This window comes from Pseudophryne corroboree, chromosome 5 (assembly GCF_028390025.1).
Source record: "Pseudophryne corroboree isolate aPseCor3 chromosome 5, aPseCor3.hap2, whole genome shotgun sequence".
Lineage (NCBI taxonomy): Eukaryota > Metazoa > Chordata > Amphibia > Anura > Myobatrachidae > Pseudophryne > Pseudophryne corroboree.
Genome location: NC_086448.1, coordinates 29,098,939 through 29,120,626, shown reverse-complemented (window position 1 = coordinate 29,120,626; position 21,688 = coordinate 29,098,939). Strand labels below are relative to the sequence as shown.

Sequence of the window (21,688 nt, the reverse complement as noted above, 5' to 3'; positions counted from 1 at the left end):
TGGTCTTTTTTGAGACAAACGCCGCCAATTCTGACACTCGCCTGGCCGAGGCCAGGGCCAACAGCATGGTCACTTTCCCTGTGAGATATTTCAAATCCACAGATTTGAGCGGTTTAAACCAATGTGATTTTAGGAATCCCAGAACTACGTTGAGATCCCACAGTGCCACTGGAGGCACAAAAGGGGGTTGTATATGCAGTACTCCCTTGACAAACTTCTGGACTTCAGGAACTGAAGCCAATTCTTTCTGGAAGAAAATCGACAGGGCCGAAATTTGAACCTTAATGGACCCCAATTTGAGGCCCATAGACACTCCTGTTTGCAGGAAATGCAGGAAACGACCGAGTTGAAATTTCTTCATGGGGCCTTCCTGGCCTCACACCACGCAACATATTTTCGCCACATGTGGTGATAATGTTGTGCGGTCACCTCCTTCCTGGCTTTGACCAGGGTAGGAATGACCTCTTCCGGAATGCCTTTTTCCCTTAGGATCCGGCGTTCAACCGCCATGCCGTCAAACGCAGCCGCGGTAAGTCTTGGAACAGACATGGTACTTGCTGAAGCAAGTCCCTTCTTAGCGGCAGAGGCCATGAGTCCTCTGTGAGCATCTCTTGAAGTTCCGGGTACCAAGTCCTTCTTGGCCAATCCGGAGCCACGAGTATAGTTCTTACTCCTCTACGTCTTATAATTCTCAATACCTTGGGTATGAGAAGCAGAGGAGGGAAGACATACACCGACTGGTACACCCACGGTGTTACCAGAAACGTCCACAGCTATTGCCTGAGGGTCTTTTGACCTGGCGCAATACTTGTCCAGTTTTTTGTTCAGGCGGGACGCCATCATGTCCACCTTTGGTCTTTTCCAACGGTTCACAATCATGTGGAAGACTTCCCGATGAAGTCCCCACTCTCCCGGGTGGAGGTTGTGCCTGCTGAGGAAGTCTGCTTCCCAGTTGTCCACTCCCGGAATGAACACTGCTGACAGTGCTATCACATGATTTTCCGCCCAGCGAAAAATCCTTGCAGTTTCTGCCATTGCCCTCCTGCTTCTTGTGCCGCCCTGTCTGTTTACGTGGGCGACAGCCGTGATGTTGTCCCACTGGATCAATACCGGCTGACCTTGAAGCAGAGGTCTTGCTAAGCTTAGAGCATTGTAAATTGCCCTTAGCTCCAGTATATTTATGTGGAGAAAAAATCTCCAGACTTGATCACACTCCCTGGAAATTTTTTCCCTGTGTGACTGCTCCCCAGCCTCTCAGGCTGGCCTCCGTGGTCACCAGCATCCAATCCTGAATGCCGAATCTGCGGCCCTCTAGAAGATGAGCACTCTGTAACCACCACAGGAGAGACACCGTTGTCCTTGGAGATAGGGTTATCCGCTGATGCATCTGAAAATGCGATCCGGACCATTTGTCCAGCAGATCCCACTGAAAAGTTCTTGCGTGGAATCTGCCGAATGGAATGGCTTCGTAATAAGCCACCATTTTTCCCAGGACTCTTGTGCAATGATGCACTGACACTTTTCCTGGTTTTAGGAGGTTCCTGACTAGCTCGGATAACTCCCTGGCTTTCTCCTCCGGGAGAAACACCTTTTTCTGGACTGTGTCCAGAACCATCCCTAGGAACAGCAGACGTGTCGTCGGAAACGGCTGTGATTTTGGATATTTAGAATCCACCCGTGCTGTCGTAGAACTACTTGAGATAGTGCTACTCCGACTTCCAACTGTTCTCTGGACCTTGCCCTTATCAGGAGATCGTCCAAGTAAGGGATAATTAAGACGCCTTTTCTTTGAAGAAGAATCATCATTTTGGCCATTACTTTGGTAAAGACCCGGGGTGCCGTGGACAATCCAAACGGCAGCGTCTGAAACTGATAGTGACAGTTCCGTACCACGAACCTGAGGTACCCTTGGTGAGAAGGGCAATTTGGGACATGGAGGTAAGCATCCTTGATGTCCAGGGACACCATATAGTCCCCTTCTTCCTGGTTCGCTATCACTGCTCTGAGTGACTCCATCTTGATTTGAACCTTTGTATGTAAGTGTTCAAAGATTTCCCATTTAGAATAGGTCTCACTGAGCCGTCTGGCTTCAGTACCACAATATAGTGTGGAATAATACCCCTTTCCTTGTTGTAGGAGGGGTACTTTGATTATCACCTGCTGGGAATACAGCTTGTGAATTGTTTCCAATACTGCCTCCCTGTCGGAGGAAGACGTTGGTAAAGCAGACATCAGGAGCCTGCGAGGGGGAGACGTCTCGAATCTCCAGTCTGTACCCCTGGGATACTACTTGTAGGATCCAGGGGTCCACTTGCGAGTGAGCCCACTACGCGCTGAAACTCTTGAGACGACCCCCCACCGCACTTGAGTCCGCTTGTACGGCCCCAGCGTCATGCTGAGGACTTGGCAGAAGCTGTGGAGGGCTTCTGTTCCTGGGAATGGGCTGTCTGCTGCAGTCTTCTTCCCTTTCCTCTATCCCTGGGCAGATATGACTGGCCTTTTGCCCGCTTGCCCTTATGGGGACGAAAGGACTGAGGCTGAAAAGACGGTGTCTTTTTCTGCTGAGATGTGATTTGGGGTAAAAAAAGGTGGATTTTCCAGCTGTTGCCGAGGCCACCAGGTCCGATGGACCGACCCCAAATAACTCCTCCCCTTTATACGGCAATACTTCCATGTGCCGTTTGGAATCTGCATCACCTGACCACTGTCGTGTCCATAAACATCTTCTGGCAGATATGGACATCGCACTTACTCTTGATGCCAGAGTGCAAATATCCCTCTGTGCATCTCGCATATATAGAAATGCATCCTTTAAATGCTCTATAGTCAATAAAATACTGTCCCTGTCAAGGGTATCAATATTTTCAGTCAGGGAATCCGACCAAGCCACCCCAGCGCTGCACATCCAGGCTGAGGCGATCGCTGGTCGCAGTATAACACCAGTATGTGTGTATATACCTTTTTAGGATATTTTCCAGCCTCTCAGCTGGCTCCTTGAGGGCGGCCCTATCTGGAGACGGTACCGCCACTTGTTTTGATAAGCGTGTGAGCGCCTTATCCACCCTAAAGGGTGTTTCCCAACGCGCCCTAACTTCTGGCGGGAAAGGGTATACCGCCAATAATTTTCTATCGGGGGAAACCCACGCATCATCACACACTTCATTTAATTTATCTGATTCAGGAAAAACTACAGGTAGTTTTTTCACACCCCACATAATACCCTTCTTGTGGTACTTGTAGTATCAGAAATATGTAACACCTCCTTCATTGCCCTTAACATGTAACGTGTGGCCCTAAAGGAAAATACGTTTGTTTCTTCACCGTCGACACTGGAGTCAGTGTCCGTGTCTATGTCTGTGTCGACCGACTGAGGTAAATGAGCGTTTTACAGCCCCTGACGGTGTTTGAGACGCCTGGACAGGTACTAATTTGTTTGCCGGCCGTCTCATGTCGTCAACCGACCTTGCAGCGTGTTGACATTATCACGTAATTCCTTAAATAAGCCATCCATTCCGGTGTCGACTCCCTAGAGAGTGACATCACCATTTCAGGCAATTGCTCCGCCTCCTCACCAACATCGTCCTCATACATGTCGACACACACGTACCGACACACAGCACACACACAGGGAATGCTCTGATAGAGGACAGGACCCCACTAGCCCTTTGGGGAGACAGAGGGAGAGTTTGCCAGCACACACCAAAAACGCTATAATTATACAGGGACAACCTTTATATAAGTGTTTTTCCCTTATAGCATTTTAATATATATATACATATCGCCAAATAAGTGCCCCCCCCTCTCTGTTTTAACCCTGTTTCTGTAGTGCAGTGCAGGGGAGAGCCTGGGAGCCTTCCCACCAGCATTTCTGTGAGGGAAAATGGCGCTGTGTGCTGAGGAGAATAGGCCCCGCCCCCTTTTCGGCGGGCTTCTTCTCCCGTTTTTCTGAGACCTGGCAGGGGTTAAATACATCCATATAGCCCCCAGGGGCTATATGTGATGTATTTTTAGCCAGAATAAGGTACTATCATTGCTGCCCAGGGCGCCCCCCCCCAGCGCCCTGCACCCTCAGTGACCGCTGCTATGAAGTGTGCTGACAACAATGGCGCACAGCTGCAGTGCTGTGCGCTACCTTATGAAGACTGAAGAGTCTTCTGCCGCCGTTTCTGGACCTCTTCACTTTTCGGCATCTGCAAGGGGGTCGGCGGCGCGGCTCCGGGACGAACCCCAGGGTGAGACCTGTGTTCCGACTCCCTCTGGAGCTAATGGTGTCCAGTAGCCTAAGAAGCCAATCCATCCTGCACGCAGGTGAGTTCACTTCTCTCCCCTAAGTCCCTCGTAGCAGTGAGCCTGTTGCCAGCAGGACTCACTGAAAATAAAAAACCTAACAAACTTTTACTCTAAGCAGCTCTTTAGGAGAGCCACCTAGATTGCACCCTTCTCGGCCGGGCACAAAAATCTAACTGAGGCTTGGAGGAGGGTCATAGGGGGAGGAGCCAGTGCACACCACCTGATCCTAAAGCTTTTACTTTTGTGCCCTGTCTCCTGCGGAGCCGCTATTCCCCATGGTCCTGACGGAGTCCCCAGCATCCACTTAGGACGTTAGAGAAAAACTCTTTGCAATTCTGTATCCAGAATCATACCCAGGAACGACAGCCGTGTCGTTGGATCCAACTGTGATTTTGGCAAATTTAGGAGCCAACCGTGTTGTTGCAGAATCGTTAGTGAAAGGGCAACATTCTTCAACAATTGCTCCTTGGACCTCGCCTTTAAGAGGAGATCGTCCAAGTACGGGATAATTGTGATTCCCTGCTTGCGCAGGAGAACCATCATTTCCGCCATTACTTTGGTGAAAATCCTCGAAGCCGTGGACAGACCAAACGGCAATGTCTGAAATGGTAATGACAATTCTGCACAGCAAATCTCTGGTAATCCTGATGTGGAGGATATATGGGGACATGTAAGTAGTCATCTTTTATGAGGACCGACACCATAAAATCCCCCTCCTCCAGACTGGAAATCACTGCCCGTAGAGACTCCATCTTGAATTTGAATCTTTTCAGAAAGACATTGAGGGATTTTAGGTTTAGAATCGGTCTGACTGAGCCATCCGGCTTCGGGACCACGAACAGGCTCAAATAAAACCCTTCCCCCTGTTGAGACGGGGGTACCGTGATAATCATTTGATTTTGACACAACTTTAGTTTCGCAGCGCATACCACCTCCCTTTCTGGAAGAGAAGCTGGCAAGGCCGATTTGAAAAATCGGTGAGGGGGCACGTCATGAAACTCTAACTTGTACCCCTGAGTTACTAAGTCTACTATCCAAGGATCCAGGTCCGAGTGCACCCAGACCTGACTGAAGAGCTTGAGACGTGCCCCCACTGGTGCGGACTCCCGCAACGGAGCCCCAGCGTCATGCGGTGGATTTGGTAGAAGCCGGAGAGGACTTCTGCTCTTGGTAACTTGCCACCGCCTGCGACCTCTTTCCCCTTCCTCTTGTAGCAAGGAAGGAGGACCCTCGCCCTTTTTTGAATTTATTGGGCCGAAAGGACTGCATCTGATAGTGGGGCGTTTTCTTCTGTTGTGCTGGAACATAAGGTAAAAATTATGACTTACCCGCGGTAGCCGTAGACACCAGGTCAGTGAGGCCGTCGCCAAACAAGACCTTACCGTTAAAACGGTAGAGACTCCATCGCCTTCTTAGAGTCAGCGTCAGCATTCCATTGATGAATCCACAACGCTCTCCTAGCCGAGACCGCCATGGCATTGGCCCTTGATCCCAAAAGGCCAATATCCTTTATAGCTTCTTTTAAATATGCTGCAGTGTCCCTGATGTGACCCAGAGTCAAAAGAACACTATCTCTGTCTAGGGAATCAACCTCAGATGACAAGTTATCTGCCCACCGTTCAATAGCGCTACTCACCCATGCCGCAGCAATGGCAGACCTGAGTAGCGACCCCGTAGTGACATAAATAGATTTCAGTGTATTTTCCTGCTTACGATCCGCAGGATCCTTTAGGGCTGCCGTGTCAGGGGACGGGAGCGCCACTTTTTTGGATAGACGCAACAAAGCTTTGTCTACCGTGGGGATTGACTCCCACCTTTCCCTGTCCCCAGAAGGGAACGGATATGCCACTGGAATTCTTTTGGGAACATGTATCTTTTTGTCAGGACTTTCCCAAGCTTTTTAAAAAAGTACGTTCAGCTCATGAGAGGGAGGAAACGTTACCTCAGCTTTCTTTCCTTTATACATACAGACCCTAGTATCAGGAACAGCGGGGTCCTCAGTGATAAGTAAAACATCTTTTATTGCCACAATCATGTACTGAATACTCTTAGCCAGTTTTGGATGTAATCTGGCATCACTATAGTCGACACTGGAATCAGAGTCCATGTCGGTATCTGTATCTGCTATCTGGGTAAATGGCTATTTCTGTGACCCCGAAGGAGCCTGGGCCTGTGACAAAGCATCTTCCATGGATTTCCTCCATGTCTGGTTCTTAGACTCAGATTTATCAAATCTCTTAGCTAACTTAGTCACATTTGCGTTTAAAACACTTAACATATTCACCCAATCATCCGTCGGCGGTGCCGACACTGCCACTCTCACAGAATTGTCTGTCCCCACTCCAGCCTCCTCCTGGGAAGAGCATTCAGCCTCAGACATGTCGACACCCACACGTACCGACACCCACAACCACACTGGGGCTATAGGAGACAGACCCACACTATAGCCTGCCAGAGAGACACAGAGAGTTCTGCCAGCTCACACCCAGCGCCTATTCCGGTACTGAGGCCAGTAACAAGACTGCCCAGACCTGCTAGCGCTTTTTACATATAAAATAAATCACCAAATTGACAGTGCATCCCCCCTCCCCGTTTTTCACCCTGTTACTTGCACAGTGTGGAGGTCAGGGCCAGCGTCTCTGCAGCCTTCTGTGAAGAGAAAAAATGGTGCTGGTCAGAGCTGTGCAGGCTAAACCCCGCCCACTACATGGCGTGCTTCCGTCCCGCTCAAAATCTTTATACTGGCGGGGGTCCCTTAACTAGTGCCTGGGCACTGTTAACTTCTATGCCAGTGCTGTCTGAGGTCCCCCCATGCTGCCCAGGACACCCCCCCCTGCGCCCTGCACCCTGCAGTGCCGTGATCTGTGTGGGAGCATGGCGCGCAGCGCGGCCGCTGCGCGGCACCTCAGACACGTCTACTGCCGTCACTGAAGTCTTCTGTTCTTCTCATACTCACCCGGCTTCAATCTTCTGGCTCTGTGAGGGGGGTGACGGCGCGGCTCCGGGAACAAGCAGCTAGGCGCACCAAGTGATCGAACCCTCTGGAGCTAATGGTGTCCAGTAGCCTAAGAAGCAGAGCCCTTTAACTCTTAAGAAGTAGGTCTGCTTCTCTCCTCTCAGTCCCACGATGCAGGGAGCCTGTAGCCAGCAGGTCTCCCTGAAAATAACAAACCTAATAAAGTCTTTTCCTGAGAAACTCTGGAGAGCTCCTCAGTGTGCCTCCAGTCTCACTGGGCACAGAATCTAACTGGAGTCTGGAGGAGGGGCATAGAGGGAGGAGCCAGTTCACACCCATTCAAAGTCTTATAGTGTGCCCATGTCTCCTGCGGATCCCTTCTATACCCCATGGTTCTTGAAGCATCCCCAGCATCTTCTAGGACGTGTGAGAAATATATATAAATATATATAAAAATGTACAGGGAAACCACATGTAATATATACAGGGTGATTCAAAAATTCTGATGTTGTTGACCCTGTATAACCACGATCTACATGCATATGAAATAGAAAGAAGTTCGACATTACCATACCAGGGGGTATATTTACTAAAATTTCATTTTGGGAAGCACTTTATGAATCTTTTGCGTTGATGTGGATTGATGTTTGGAAGGCATTTTGAGTTGAATTTATGAAATCCCTTCCTAAATCAAACCTCAAATCCCTATTGAAATCACCAGCAAAATCGAATAGAACATCCTCATTACTTCCTATTGGTCCAAATGTATCACATGCACACTAATTAAAGGGGAAGCTCTCTCTTTACACTGTTTTATACATGAAAACATAACTGATGATTAAAATGTTGTAATTTTTTTTTTTATTTGAAAAGAAAAGTACAGATGAATAAACTTACTCCTAATCTGTCTTCAACTTTGTGTGTTCACAAAGTCAGTTTTTGGTAACAAAAAACTCTCTGCCTGCTCCCTGTTTATTGCATAATTTGGGGGGAGTGGTTTATTTTTTGTGCGATTATGCAAGAGACGGCAGCAGAGCACAATGTTGAACATTTTAGCAAAATGATATAATAAATAATATGCCTTTCGAAAAAAATATGTTTAAGAAAAAACAAAGATGCATTCTATCATAGATTGGGTGGCTATATGTGTCTCTTTATACTTATGCTCAGCAGGAGTTTGTGGATTTGACAATGGAGTCAGAAGCCAAGAGCAACAGCCATAGCCTAAATACCCTTTATGGTGGAAGGGGAACAGATTAGAACAATATAGTAACATTTACTATTAGTTGCTTACACAACAACCATCCCTCTGGCATTTGTCCCACAAGTTTTTGTTTTTGCAGACAGGGATGAATTGCTGAGGCTGTAGGCATCATGGGTTGAATCTGAATAGCCAGTTACTTCACTCATGATTTTAAATGTCTAGATATTTTCCAGCCAAATTGCCCAATATTGTGCTCTGGTGCTATCTATTGCACAATAATGGAATAAGTATGATGTCTACAAGTATAAATATGAGCACTATACAACTCATTCAGCTACTGATGGTGCTTTGATTGATCCTTCAGGGTTACTGTATCTCTGGTGGTGATTTGCAGTGTGCAGGTAGGTGCACGACATACCATAACCTTTGGCATCCATTATTGCTACTTCCACACTACCCTACATGCTTTTGTGTACTTAAAAGGTCATCACTATCAATTTCCTACCATTAGAATGGGTTTAGAAGCCAAAATCGAATGTCTAACATCGTTCTAAACATCTTTTGGATTTGAGGTTTGATTTGGAGTTCAATATAGATTTTGATTTCAAATCAAACTTTAGTAAAATGAGGGGATTTCATGTCGGTCTATGGGAAAACAACAATGTTTTTCAAAAATTTGATTTCTATTGGGATGTGAGTGGAATCTGCCTTTAGAATTGATTTGACATTCGATTTGGTCTTTAGTAAATCTGTTCAACCCAAATTGAATGGAAATCAAATTGAAACAGAACGGCAAATTCTTTGAATCACCAAAATCAAACTACATTTTGCCCCAGGACATTCCTTAACCCCCCTGAGGACATTCCATAATTCCATGCCCCCACCCTGAGGACATTACATGCCCCTCCCCCTCCCCCGCTCACCTTCCTCCTGGAACTCTCCCTCTTTCACAAGTTTGAAGGACGTGAAGACCGCCCCTTCCTCTTTCAAGGATTTGGAATGAGGCGGCATGGAGCCTGGGGTGATACCACCAATGTCAGCATGGTGCCCACGGGATGCCACAAAGAAAACTGCACGTGGGGCTTCCACACGAAACACCTGCAGGGTGATGCAGAGAAAGATGTGGCTTTACGGGAGGAGATGTGGATGGATCACACTTTGTCCAATGTAAAACCTCTGGCACAGTCACGGAATTACAACATCTGTTTTATTACCCTGGTGAACTGGGCTGTGGTATCACGCATATCAGGGTTTGCCGCATGATGTCTTGGAACACATTCATAACACTTAGCATTTTGCCTACAATCTCCAAACCTCATGCCTCACACGTCTACACCATCCTGACCATAGGCAGTGACCGCCCGCCTAGGAAGTGATAATGTTTTGCAGGTGGTTGCTCAGGGTAAGCAGCCTCGGCACAGTATTGCTCCGCCCACTTCAAACTCCATTTTGTGTTACCTTCTCCGCAGTGGATAGCTCCGTGCAGCAGCCAGTCACTAGATTAATGCATTCAAAGGTATTTCTATGTTCACAATAATAAAACAAAAACACGGACGCAATTCTTAACCAAATATTAGCTTTATGACAGATATTATATAAAAATGGGATTATCTATATAATAATTCTGTAAGGTCCGTCTTGTCTCTATCATGCGTGCACACTAGGGGGATATTTTTACAAAAGGTCGATTTTGATCGATTAAGATCATTAAAATCGCTGAAAATCTTTCTCAACTGATGGTGGGTTCCAGAGACTTTGCTAACACATATTCAATTTCAAATATTAATACGTGTGTTTTATCCCTGGGAATACAAAATTTATCAAAATAGACCTCAAATATACATAAATATACCCCTAAGAAACCAGGTGCGTGCCCCAACGCTCCCACTGCTAGGGAGGCAGGACAGACCTAGCCTGGGTGGAGGACCTGGTAAGGATTGGAGAGGTTAAGTAGGGTGGGGGATTGTACTGGGGATGGGACGGAGTAGGGCTGGGGGTTGAAGAAATAAAGAAAACAAAGAGAAATTGTGAATGAACATAAGATCATCTGTAGGTTACCCACTGAGCAGCAGTTCCATATACAAGTGCCTCGTTGCCTATATACTGTATTAAACACCGTCCTGCCTGCACTATATGGTATTACATGTAAGAAGGGGTGTGGTTCGTTTTATCGACAGTGCCTAGGTCGACAATGTTTAGGTCGACCACTATAGGTCGACAGTCACTAGGTCGACATGGATGGAAGGTCGACAGGGTTTCTAGGTCGACATGTGCTAGGTCGACAGGTCTAAAGGTCGACATGATTTTTTTTTATTATTTTTTGTGTCGTTTTCTTCGTAAAGTGACCGGGATCCCAAATTAGCGCACCGCGTCCCCTCGCATGGCTCGCTTCGCTCGCCATGCTTCGGGCATGGTGCCTTCGCTCCGCTACCGCTTCGCTCGGCACACTTTACCGTTCCAATCGTAGTCCACATGGATCGTTAAGTATGAAAAAAAAAATATATGTTTTTTTTTAAAAACTCATGTCGACCTTTAGACCTGTCGACCTAGCACATGTCGACCTAGAAACCCTGTCGACCTTCCATCCATGTCGACCTAGTGACTGTCGACCTATAGTGGTCGACCTAAACATTGTCGACCTAGGCACTGTCGATCTTCAGACCGGATCCCGTAAGAAGAACAGCAGAATAACATAGCACAATCAATTTCTGCTGCAATAGTTCCCTGAGATTGTGACAGCGTGCACTGGGGTTTGTGATGGTGGAGGGGTCACTTACTGGGGTAATAACCGTGAGATCTGGTAGGTGACTGCCCCCGGCACACGGGTGATTGCTTAGAATTACATCCCCTTCCTTCAGATCGTCCTGCAGGCTTTTAATCTATGGCAGAAAAGAAGAATCAACCATTGCATCAATCATTCTGTACGGGAACCTAAACGCTATGGGGGGTATGCAACTAGTTCCGATCATTTCGGAGCTAATGAATTCGCCCCACATGAGTATTCAATTAGGGCCTTTTTCGGCCTTTTTGAATGCTTTTTCGCCAATGCCTTTTCACCTTTTTTATTAAGTGAAAAGGCGTTGGCGAAAAATGCCTAAAAATCTGCGAAAATGGCCCGCATTTTTGATGGAAAACAAGTGGATTCGCCGATCACCGTGTTTTCCGCCCCTGCCACATTTTTCGTCTAGGCCAAAATCCGTCCCTGCTATTGCATAGGGTGAATCTCAATTCGCACTAAAGGTTGCGAAAAAGCTCAGTTTTTTAATCTAGGCGAAATTGCATACCCCCCTATGTATTCTTCCCCAGTGTTTGTGTATTGCAATAACATTTCCAGGTAAAGGATCTAATTCATGCAGATTTGCTGGAAATGAAGAAATAATCAGAAATTAAAACCTAAACTGCGGAAGAATTGTCATCTACATCCCAACCACGAGCGGACGACGGCTCACCTGGAACTGGACGGTCTCCTGCATGGCTCCCAGGTGCACAGGAATGTGGGGGGCATTAGACACCAGGCCCCCGTCAGGACCAAACAGAGCGCAGGAAAAGTCCAGCCGCTCCTTGATGTTGGTGGAGATGGCTGTCCTCTGCAGGATGCGGCCCATTTGTTCTGCGTAGGAGGAAGATGTGTTAGGGTCACAGGGTATACAAAAGCCACAACAACACAAAGTGCAAGAAAAAGTATTTATACACAATAGAGGCTGCACAGAAGCTGACCTGCAATGCTCATAAATCGGTGGGAGAAGATGGACAGCTGGATGGTGTCCAGCTCTGGCCCGATCACCTGTTGTCTCCCGCTGCCCACCACGACCTGGACATCTCCATAGTCAGTAATAGACGCTGTGCAGTCCGGTTCCACCAGAATAGTGCTGAGAAACACATAGTGATGGTGTTATTATAGCGTTAGGCCATTCAGGAGTGTTATCATTTATTGCTATAACGCTAGCCTATTCTGCAGAGCTTTACTACAAGGAACAAACAAACTTATAAAGCAAGACCGGGGGTAAATGGTGGGCTTCAAAGTCACCCAGTGATCACTGTGGTCCTGGCAGATTTGCATTACGCTGATTTACTAAGCCCAAAACCGCCACAATAAATGGTCTGTGCATCAGTGTGGTGCAACTTGAGAGTAGGAATTCTAATTGGTTAGTACACCAACTGGCCAGAACAAATCTGATTTCTCCTAGGCGTGGGGGGTGGAACCCATAACCCGATTCTTATACGGATTTGCCTAGGGCTGGTTGACACTATGGAGGGGGAGGGGGGGGGCGACACTGTGTCTTCCTGCTATAGTGCCACCAGCACCCTGGTGGGACCATGCAACTTTTGTTCTCATAATTTTGCTACTAGCAGGGGGGGGGGGGGGGGGGGGGGGGGATGGACCAAATTTATTTTTGCAGAGATGTAGACAGTCTTATCGCAACCAGCAGAGCATTCGGCACTGGATACAGATGGCCGAGGGAGCAGTTGTGCCTGCCCAGCCGAAGCAACCCTACTCACATCGGCCCAAATGTGTTAAGCCTTAAAAAAGTGACAAAAGTGGAGAGTGATAAAATCCCAGCCAATCAGCTTCCTAACTGCCATGTCACAGGAGCTGAGTGGCTGGTACTTTATCACTCTTTATCCATCTCCACTTTACCACTTTTTAAAGCTTAATACATTGGGACCATTATGCCATCTGCTATTGGACAGCAGCCAGCCTCCTGCGCCCCTCAGCCCTTCCCTTGGTTTGTGTAAGTGTGTGTGTGTGAGTATATTATGTGTGTTTGCGTATTAGTAACAGGATCAGTGTGGCGGGGAGCGGGACGGAAAGAATAGCGTACCGCTGGTTGGGAAAGGACAGGACGCTGCGCCAAATCCAGCACCAACCTGTTCTTATCAATGATGATGGCAGGTCCTGGGATGGTGTGGTCACATGACAAGTCTTCCAGAAGGTACACATTGGTGTCCCTGTATCCGTCTTCAAAGTAGCATCTGGTCACCTGCAGAGAGATTGGGGAGGGACAATGAGCAGAGACAGAGCTCCAGGCTAGTGACATGGGGCACGGAATGGAAACATGAACGAGTAATCCACAAAGACCAAGGCGGACATGGAATGAAATGTGGCCCCTGGGAAAGGGCCAACGACTGCAGGCACAGCCCATGGGCACTCACGTTCTCCACGCGAGCCGGCTGACCGCTGGGCGTGATGCGCTTCTCACAGCGGATACTGGTGCTGCCCGTTCCACGTACACGGATGTCATCCACCACAATAACCCGGGAGGGGATGGTGAACCCGAATTCCTTCATATACCTAATGCAGGACACAGAGAGGCTACGGTATTAGTGTATGGGCTCCCACGTTCATGCTCTGACCCTGCATCTATAATTATGGGTGATGGCTTTTATATAACTGTTTTTTAAACATGTTTTTAATATTTTTAATCTCTTTATTATGACCTTTTTGCTTTTCTACACAACTAGCCCGAGGCTCAGTGTGCCTCCACCTCGTTTGCAATTTATTTGAAGATATATCTCGCGGAGGCTGAATATATGCAAATCGGACAGCACCAATGAGGTCTGAATCAGCCCCAAGGTGTCACATCTTTAAACAGATTAGGAGTCACCATCCCATTACCGGTTACTGAGAACAGGTACGTGGAGGGATGCGATAATAACACAAGATACAATGAGGTGCTCTGCATTCACCAGATTTAGCTCCAGGGATCCGGACTGCACTTATCACATAAGTGGGGCACGGTTATCCTGAGGCCAAGAAACAAAAAGGAGAAAATAAATCAAATAAAAATAAATCCAGACTGGAGTTCAGCCAAGTGTGACCAGCTCCCTCAGCACAATTCTAAAACTGAGCGGTGACGGGGGATAGAGGGGGAGGAGCTTTCACGCTTTTTTAACATTTAAAGTGCCAGGCTCCCTATAGCCACCCATCTATACCCCAGTGTCAGCATGTTCCAGTGTCCCCTAGTGGCTGACTGAGAAAAAGGAGCAGTTACCAAACGACTGTTCTCACTCTCATTCTCTTGTATTTCCCTAGGTTCCAGTCCCCCAACATCCCCTCCATCTCACCTTGCAGTGAAGGCTTTCCTGAAGTCCCCCATGCGGCAGGTGTCCGGGTTCCCAGGGTACTCCCTCGCCGAGCACATCAGGGCGCAGTCTGTGCGCTCATAGCGGAGATGTAGGAAAGGCTCTGTGTCAATCTGCGACCTAACAGAGGATTGATAACATTCACGTCATTTCAATTGATATGGAGCATTGTGCTTACAGCGCTCTTACTGTACTAAGAGCCTAATTCAGACCTGATCGCTAGGGTGCGTTATTTTCATCCCTGCGATCAGGTAGTCGCCGCCTACAGGGGGAGGAGGAAATCGCTGTGCTGGGGTGCGATGGCATGTGCAGGAGAGCTGTATAAACAGAAGTTTGTGCAGTCTCTGCGCAGCCCAGGACTTACTCTTCCAGTGCGATGATCGGGGCCGGATCAGACGTCAGAAACACTCCCTCCAAACGCCTGGATCCTTCCTGCGTTTTTCGGACACTTCTCCAAAACGGTCAGTTACCACCCACAAACGGCCTCTTCCTGTCAGTCACCTTGCGATCACCCGTGCAGTCGCTTTTCTCGCACCATCACGTCGCTGCACGGCGCTCCGTCCCGGTGCACCTGCACATTGCGGTGCATACGCATGCGCAGTTCAGACATGATCACCGGCTGTGCAAAAATGCACAGCAGCAGTCAGGTCTGAATCGGCCCCTAAAACTACACTGAGCAGAGACCCGGAGAGCAGGGAATATAGATAAATTATACAGGAACAGGAGAAACATCACTGATGATTAATTACAAGTAAAACACAACTCAGCCGAGTCAGAAGCACCGCAGGTTAGACTGGTAGTTGTGAGGGAGCAAGCCTGGTTCTACCATCTAGAAAGGGCGAGCAGTTACTAAAGGTCAGTGAGATATATGTACAGTATTGGCTGGTTGGATGGAGGTAGAGCTGGAACTTAAATGGGTCTCCACCTCTCAGAACATTTTGTTTTGGGGGCCAAATTATAAAACTATAACCCATTTATCTGAAAACTATAATTAGTAACATGTGGATAATATTCTCTCTCACATGAACCTGCACCCCCACCCTAACTGTCTTCCTTCCTTCCCATCTCTTTCTCTCTCTTTTCCCCTATTCCCTCTATCTCTGTTTTCTCTCTCTCCCTTTATTTCCACATAAAACACTTGCTGGGGTAGATCCCACTGTCAGAAAGACAAAGCAGGAATTAATCCAGGGTTCAATAGGTATTAGAGGCAGGGAAGGAGAATGGCAACAGCCCCAGGGGACAGAGAAGGAAAGTGGCAGTATACTCAAAGGGACAGAAAAGGAAAGTGGCAACAAACCCAGAGGGGCAGGGAAGGAGAGAGGCAATAGACGCAAGGGACTGATAAAGAAAGTGGCAATAGACCCAAGGGACAGGGGAAGGGAGTGGCAATAGACCCAAGGGACAGGGGAAGGGAGTGGCAATAGACCCAAGGGACAGGGGAAGGGAGTGGCAATAGACCCAAATGGACAGGGGAAGGGAGTGGCAATAGACCCAAATGGACAGGGGAAGGGAGTGGCAATAGACCCAAATGGACAGGGGAAGGTAGTGGCAATATACCCAAATGCACAGGAGGAGAACGCACATTCCCCCCTGCCACTCAGTAAGTCTCTTGCGCATATTAATTATGGTGCCGGTCTGTGAGCTAATCAGAGCTCGTGGTCCAGCAGGCAATCAGGGGTCGCTGCTGCCGGTCCACGAGCTCTGATTGTCTCACGGGCCTGCGTCCTTAGAAATGCTGGGAGCAGTGTGCCGGGCAGCAGGAGGCGGGAGCTGAGCTGCATGTGGGGGGAGAAAGAGCTGCATGCAGCTCGAGAGCAGCGGGTTGGCCACCGCTGAACTAGAAAGTGCATGGTCTGGGCCTCTTGATAAATATATATAATAAATACTGCTAGTCCCTGCATGATAATGTACCAGATTAATTACAGGAAGGCACTGTAGAGAATACACCATAGACCTGTGCAGTATAATGTTACCTACGTATTATGTATAATTCCAATACACAGGCTGGCACCTGGTCCCTAGAGGAGAGGGTGGGCCCTCAGGCAGTGGGGCCCATCTGGGGTTTCATCTGTACCCATGTGGGCCAGTCCGGCCCTGGGCGAGCTGTGAGAGAATGACGAATTTGCTTTCTTTATACACTGCCCAAACCAGTTAGTAGTATGCATGTCATATAAGAGGAGGAGCCATGGAGCTGGTTGGGGGATGGACTAGAGACCCCCTCCACTCTGCTAGCCACGCCCCCATGGTAATGCTCGCATTCAGCACGTTATAATTGTCAGCTCAGACCTGCACAAACACATTACATATTAGAAACATGCAGCTTCTCACCGGTGGAACCCCTGCAGCTGGAGGGTCTCTATACACTGGCTCTGCAGGGCTGCGATCCGCTCCTCCAGGAGAGGGAAGGAATCTGCGTTATACACCACAGAACACGGCTCCTGAGCCTCATGTACCACGTCCGCCAGCGCCATGCCGTACGCAGACAGAACACCGCCATACCTTCAGAGGTGCCAAGCGCAGGACAAGTACAAAGACACAGGAAACAGACATTAGTTTTTATGTAATATACCTGACCTGTCACCACCACACACTGGGGGTGGGTTATATTGTTTCTGTGCAGGGTAAACACTGGCTGCTTTCATTCTACACTGCAATTTAGATTTCAGTTTGAGCACACCCCACCCAAATCTAACTCTCTCTGCACGTTACCTCTGCCCCACCTGCAGTGCAGCATGGTTTTGGCCAATTGCTAACTTTTCTGGTTTGCTAACAACTCTGAATATCCCCCACTGTTCGCTGTTACCAATAAATCTGGTGGATGCAGAAAGGAACCGATGTTATCATATATCCTGATCATTTACTAAAGACACACTGATCTGTGAAATTTATTTTTAGGCTGCAAGAATGTCTGCTCTGTCTCTCTCTCTTCCTCATCATAAGTTATACAAAGGTCACTGGAATTATACAGACAGTACCAGCTGAATGGGGAGGAGCAAATAGCAGAGATGACTCAGGTAAGGTGTCTGTGTAGTGGTGAATGTATCACTGTAGCAGAAAACGGTAACACGTGGTGATATTACTACTGATGGTGCCTACAGGGGTCTATTCAAACCCGAACGCAGCCGCGCGTCTGTATGCAGCGGCTGCATTCCGAGGGTCTGCGCGTGCATGACCCTTCACATTTGCGGCTGTCGGGAGCCGTATCTGTATGTTAGATTTCCGGTATCTGCAACCGAAACCACTGCCGCAGAAACCAAGGACAACCGACAGATTTTTTGTGTCTATGGAAAAGTTGCATACGTGTAACTATAACCCTGACTCCTCATGTATATTTGTGCCACCAGGGGTACTGGTATATACAGTAACCTAACTACAACTATAAGAAGCTGGCAATTCTTGGGTTGCTGCACCAATTCAGTATTATAAAACTAACGGCGAAAACAAAGGCTCATTTGCAAACTGAAGTGCGGACACATGCTGCCCGGTTGCAGAAACACGCCTTTATGTCCACCAAGTCCATTCCCGGGTGCTCCCCAATTCCTGTTACTTGGAACTGCTGCCATAAAGGAGGCTGCATCATTTTTGTGGGCATTTTATAATGCTGGACAGTAAAAGATCACAAACCGCAACGTGCTAACACTTTAGGATCACTCTCTTCCATAACCTTCTATGTTTTTCTTCTAAGCCCCATATACATCTTACATGAATAATGACAGAGGGGGCATCCGTGTTGTCTATACCATTACATAGAAACATAGAATTTGACGGCAGATAAGAACCACTTGGCCCATCTAGTCTGCCATACACACATGTACTATTGTACTATACTATATATATATATATATATATATATATAAGTACTATATTTTTGGATTGTGGGAGGAAGCCGGAGTACCAGTCAAGCATGGGCAGAATATGGTAGCAATTGAACCCATGACCTCAGTGCTGTAAGGCAGCAATGCCAACCATTACACCATCCATGCTGCCCACGTTGCTATCGTGCAGCTAAATGCTGTGTTACACTGAAGGAAGAGCGCCTAGAAATCTGGGTTCCTGCAAGCGTCCTGACAGGGCGACACCTCTGGAAATTCGGACTTACTTGTGGATGAACACCGTTTTCATGCCCAGGGAGCGGGCAATGGCGCATGCATGCTGACCCCCTGCACCGCCGAAACACGCTAGGACATGGCGGGAAGTGTCGTGACCTTTACCCTGTACGATATAAGTCACACAAAAAAAAGAAGTAAAATATCAATCAGGACTTTCAGCAAATGATTACATATTGTGCCAGTTGTAGAGAAAACGTGTATTAGTGAAAGGGCTTAGTGCTCTGGGTGGCTGGTATTCTGTCCATACAACACTTTTTCCCCCCACTGTGTTTCTTACAATAGGGACTGATAATCCCTACTGCATACGAGAAATAATAAGATTTTACTTACCGATAAATCTATTTCTCGTAGTCCGTAGTGGATGCTGGGGACTCCGTCAGGACCATGGGGAATAGCGGCTCCGCAGGAGACAGGGCACAAAAGTAAAAGCTTTAGGATCAGGTGGTGTGCACTGGCTCCTCCCCCTATGACCCCCCTCCAAGCCTCAGTTAGGATACTGTGCCCGGACGAGCGTACACAATAAGGAAGGATTTTGAAGCCCGGGTAAGACTCCTACCAGCCACACCAATCACACTGTACAACCTGTGATCTGAACCCAGTTAACAGCATGATAACAGCGGAGCCTCTGAAAAGATGGCTCACAACAATAATAACCCGATTTTTGTAACAATAACTATGTACAAGTATTGCAGACAATCCGCACTTGGGATGGGCGCCCAGCATCCACTACGGACTACGAGAAATAGATTTATCGGTAAGTAAAATCTTATTTTCTCTGACGTCCTAGTGGATGCTGGGGACTCCGTCAGGACCATGGGGATTATACCAAAGCTCCCAAACGGGCGGAAGAGTGCGGATGACTCTGCAGCACCGAATGAGAGAACTCCAGGTCCTCTTTAGCCAGGGTATCAAATTTGTAGAATTTTACAAACGTGTTCTCCCCCGACCACGTAGCTGCTCGGCAGAGTTGTAATGCCGAGACCCCTCGGGCAGCCGCCCAGGATGAGCCCACCTTCCTTGTGGAATGGGCCTTGACAGATTTAGGCTGTGGCAGGCCTGCCACAGAATGTGCAAGTTGAAATGTGCTACAAATCCAACGAGCAATCGTCTGCTTAGAAGCAAGAGCACCCAGTTTGTTGGGTGCATACAGGATAACAGCGAGTCAGTTTTCCTGACTCCAGCCGTCCTGGAAACCTATATTTTCAGGGCCCTGACAACATCTAGCAACTTGGAGTCCTCCAAGTCCCTAGTAGCCGCAGGTACCACAATAAGCTGGTTCAGGTGAAACGCTGACACCACCTTAGGAAGAAACTGGGGACGAGTCCGCAGTTCTGCCCTGTCCGAATGGACAATCAGATATGGCTTTTGTGAGACAAAGCCGCCAATTCTGACACTCGCCTGGCCGAGGCCAGGGCCAACAGCATGGTCACTTTCCATGTGAGATATTTCAAATCCACAGATTTGAGCGGTTTAAAATGTGATTTGAGGAATCCCAGAACTACGTTGAGATCCCACAGTGCCACTGGAGGCACAAAAGGGGGGTTGTATATGCAATACTCCCTTGACAAACTTCTGGACTTCAGGAACTGAAGCCAATTCTTTCTGGAAGAAAATTTACAGGGCCGAAATTTGAACCTTAATGGACCCCAATTTGAGGCCCATAGACACTCCTGTTTGCAGGAAATGCAGGAATCGACCGAGTTGAAATTTCTTCGTGGGGCCTTCCTGGCCTCACACCACGCAACATATTTTCGCCACATGTGGTGATAATGTTTTGCGGTCACCTCCTTCCTGGCTTTGACCAGGGTAGGAATGACCTCTTCCGGAATGCCTTTTTCCCCTAGGATCCGGCGTTCCACCGCCATGCCGTCAAACGCAGCCGCGGTAAGTCTTGGAACAGACCTGGTACTTGCTGAAGCAAGTCCCTTCTTAGCGGCAGAGGCCATGAGTCCTCTGTGAGCATTTCTTGAAGTTCCGGGTGCCACGTCCTTCTTGGCCAATCCGGAGCCACGAGTATAGTTCTTACTCCTCTACGTCTTATAATTCTCAGTACCTTGGTTATGAGAAGCAGAGGAGGGAACACATACATCGACTGGTACACCCACGGTGTTACCAGAACGTCCACAGATATTGCTTGAGGGTCTCTTGACCTGGCGCAATACCTGTCCAGTTTTTTGTTCAGGCGGGACGCCATCATGTCCACCTTTGGTCTTTCCCAACGGTTCACAATCATGTGGAATACTTCCCGATGAAGTCCCCACTCTCCCGGGTGGAGGTCGTGCCTGCTGAGGAAGTCTGCTTCCCAGTTGTCCACTCCCGGAATGAACACTGCTGACAGTGCTATCACATGATTTTTCGCCCAACGAAGAATCCTTGCAGTTTCTGCCATTGCCCTCCTGCTTCTTGTGCCGCCCTGTCTGTTTACGTGGGCGACTGCCGTGATGTTGTCCCACTGGATCAATACCGGCTGACCTTGAAGCAGAGGTCTTGCTAAGCTTAGAACATTGTAAATTGCCCTTAGCTCCAGTATATTTATGTGGAGAGAAGTCTCCAGACTTGATCACACTCCCTGGAAATTTTTTCCCTGTGTGACTGCTCCCCAGCCTCTCAGGCTGGCATCCGTGGTCACCAGGACCCAGTCCTGAATGCCGAGTCTGCGGCCCTTTAGTAGATGAGCACTCTGCAGCCACCGCAGAAGAAACACCCTTGTCCTTGGAGACAGGGTTATCCGCTGATGCATCTGAAGATGCGATCCGGACCATTTTTCCAGCAGATCCCACTGAAAAGTTCTTGCGTGAAATCTACCGAATGGAATCGCTTCGTAAGAAGCCACCATTTTTCCCAGGACCCTTGTGCAATGATGCACTGACACTTTTCCTGGTTTTAGGAGGTTCCTGACTAGCTCGGATAACTCCCTGGCTTTCTTCTCCGGGAGAAACACCTTTTTCTGGACTGTGTCCAGAATCATCCCTAGGAACAGCAGACGTGTCGTCGGAAACAGCTGCGGTTTTGGAATATTTAGAATCCACCCGTGCTGTCGTAGAA

The 21,688-nt window shown here is 48.1% G+C and overlaps 1 protein-coding gene across 7 annotated transcripts in view; it reads right to left on the bottom strand.

Annotated features, from left to right (window-relative positions):
* The window catches only part of OPLAH (5-oxoprolinase, ATP-hydrolysing), a 115,507-nt gene that overhangs the window by 22,339 nt on the left and 71,480 nt on the right, over window positions 1-21,688 (bottom strand). For 6 of the 7 annotated variants that reach the window (XM_063921162.1, XM_063921167.1, XM_063921166.1 and 3 more), the window contains 9 exons: window positions 18,634-18,746; window positions 16,863-17,033; window positions 14,517-14,654; window positions 13,605-13,743; window positions 13,320-13,432; window positions 12,168-12,319; window positions 11,900-12,060; window positions 11,228-11,329; window positions 9,374-9,548 (listed from right to left, as the gene is read on the bottom strand). In XM_063921162.1, coding sequence (XP_063777232.1) covers window positions 9,374-9,548; window positions 11,228-11,329; window positions 11,900-12,060; window positions 12,168-12,319; window positions 13,320-13,432; window positions 13,605-13,743; window positions 14,517-14,654; window positions 16,863-17,033; window positions 18,634-18,746 — 1,264 coding nt within the window. The remainder of the gene's footprint in view (window positions 1-9,373; window positions 9,549-11,227; window positions 11,330-11,899; window positions 12,061-12,167; window positions 12,320-13,319; window positions 13,433-13,604; window positions 13,744-14,516; window positions 14,655-16,862; window positions 17,034-18,633; window positions 18,747-21,688) is intronic. The other variant, XM_063921168.1, reaches the window with a different exon arrangement.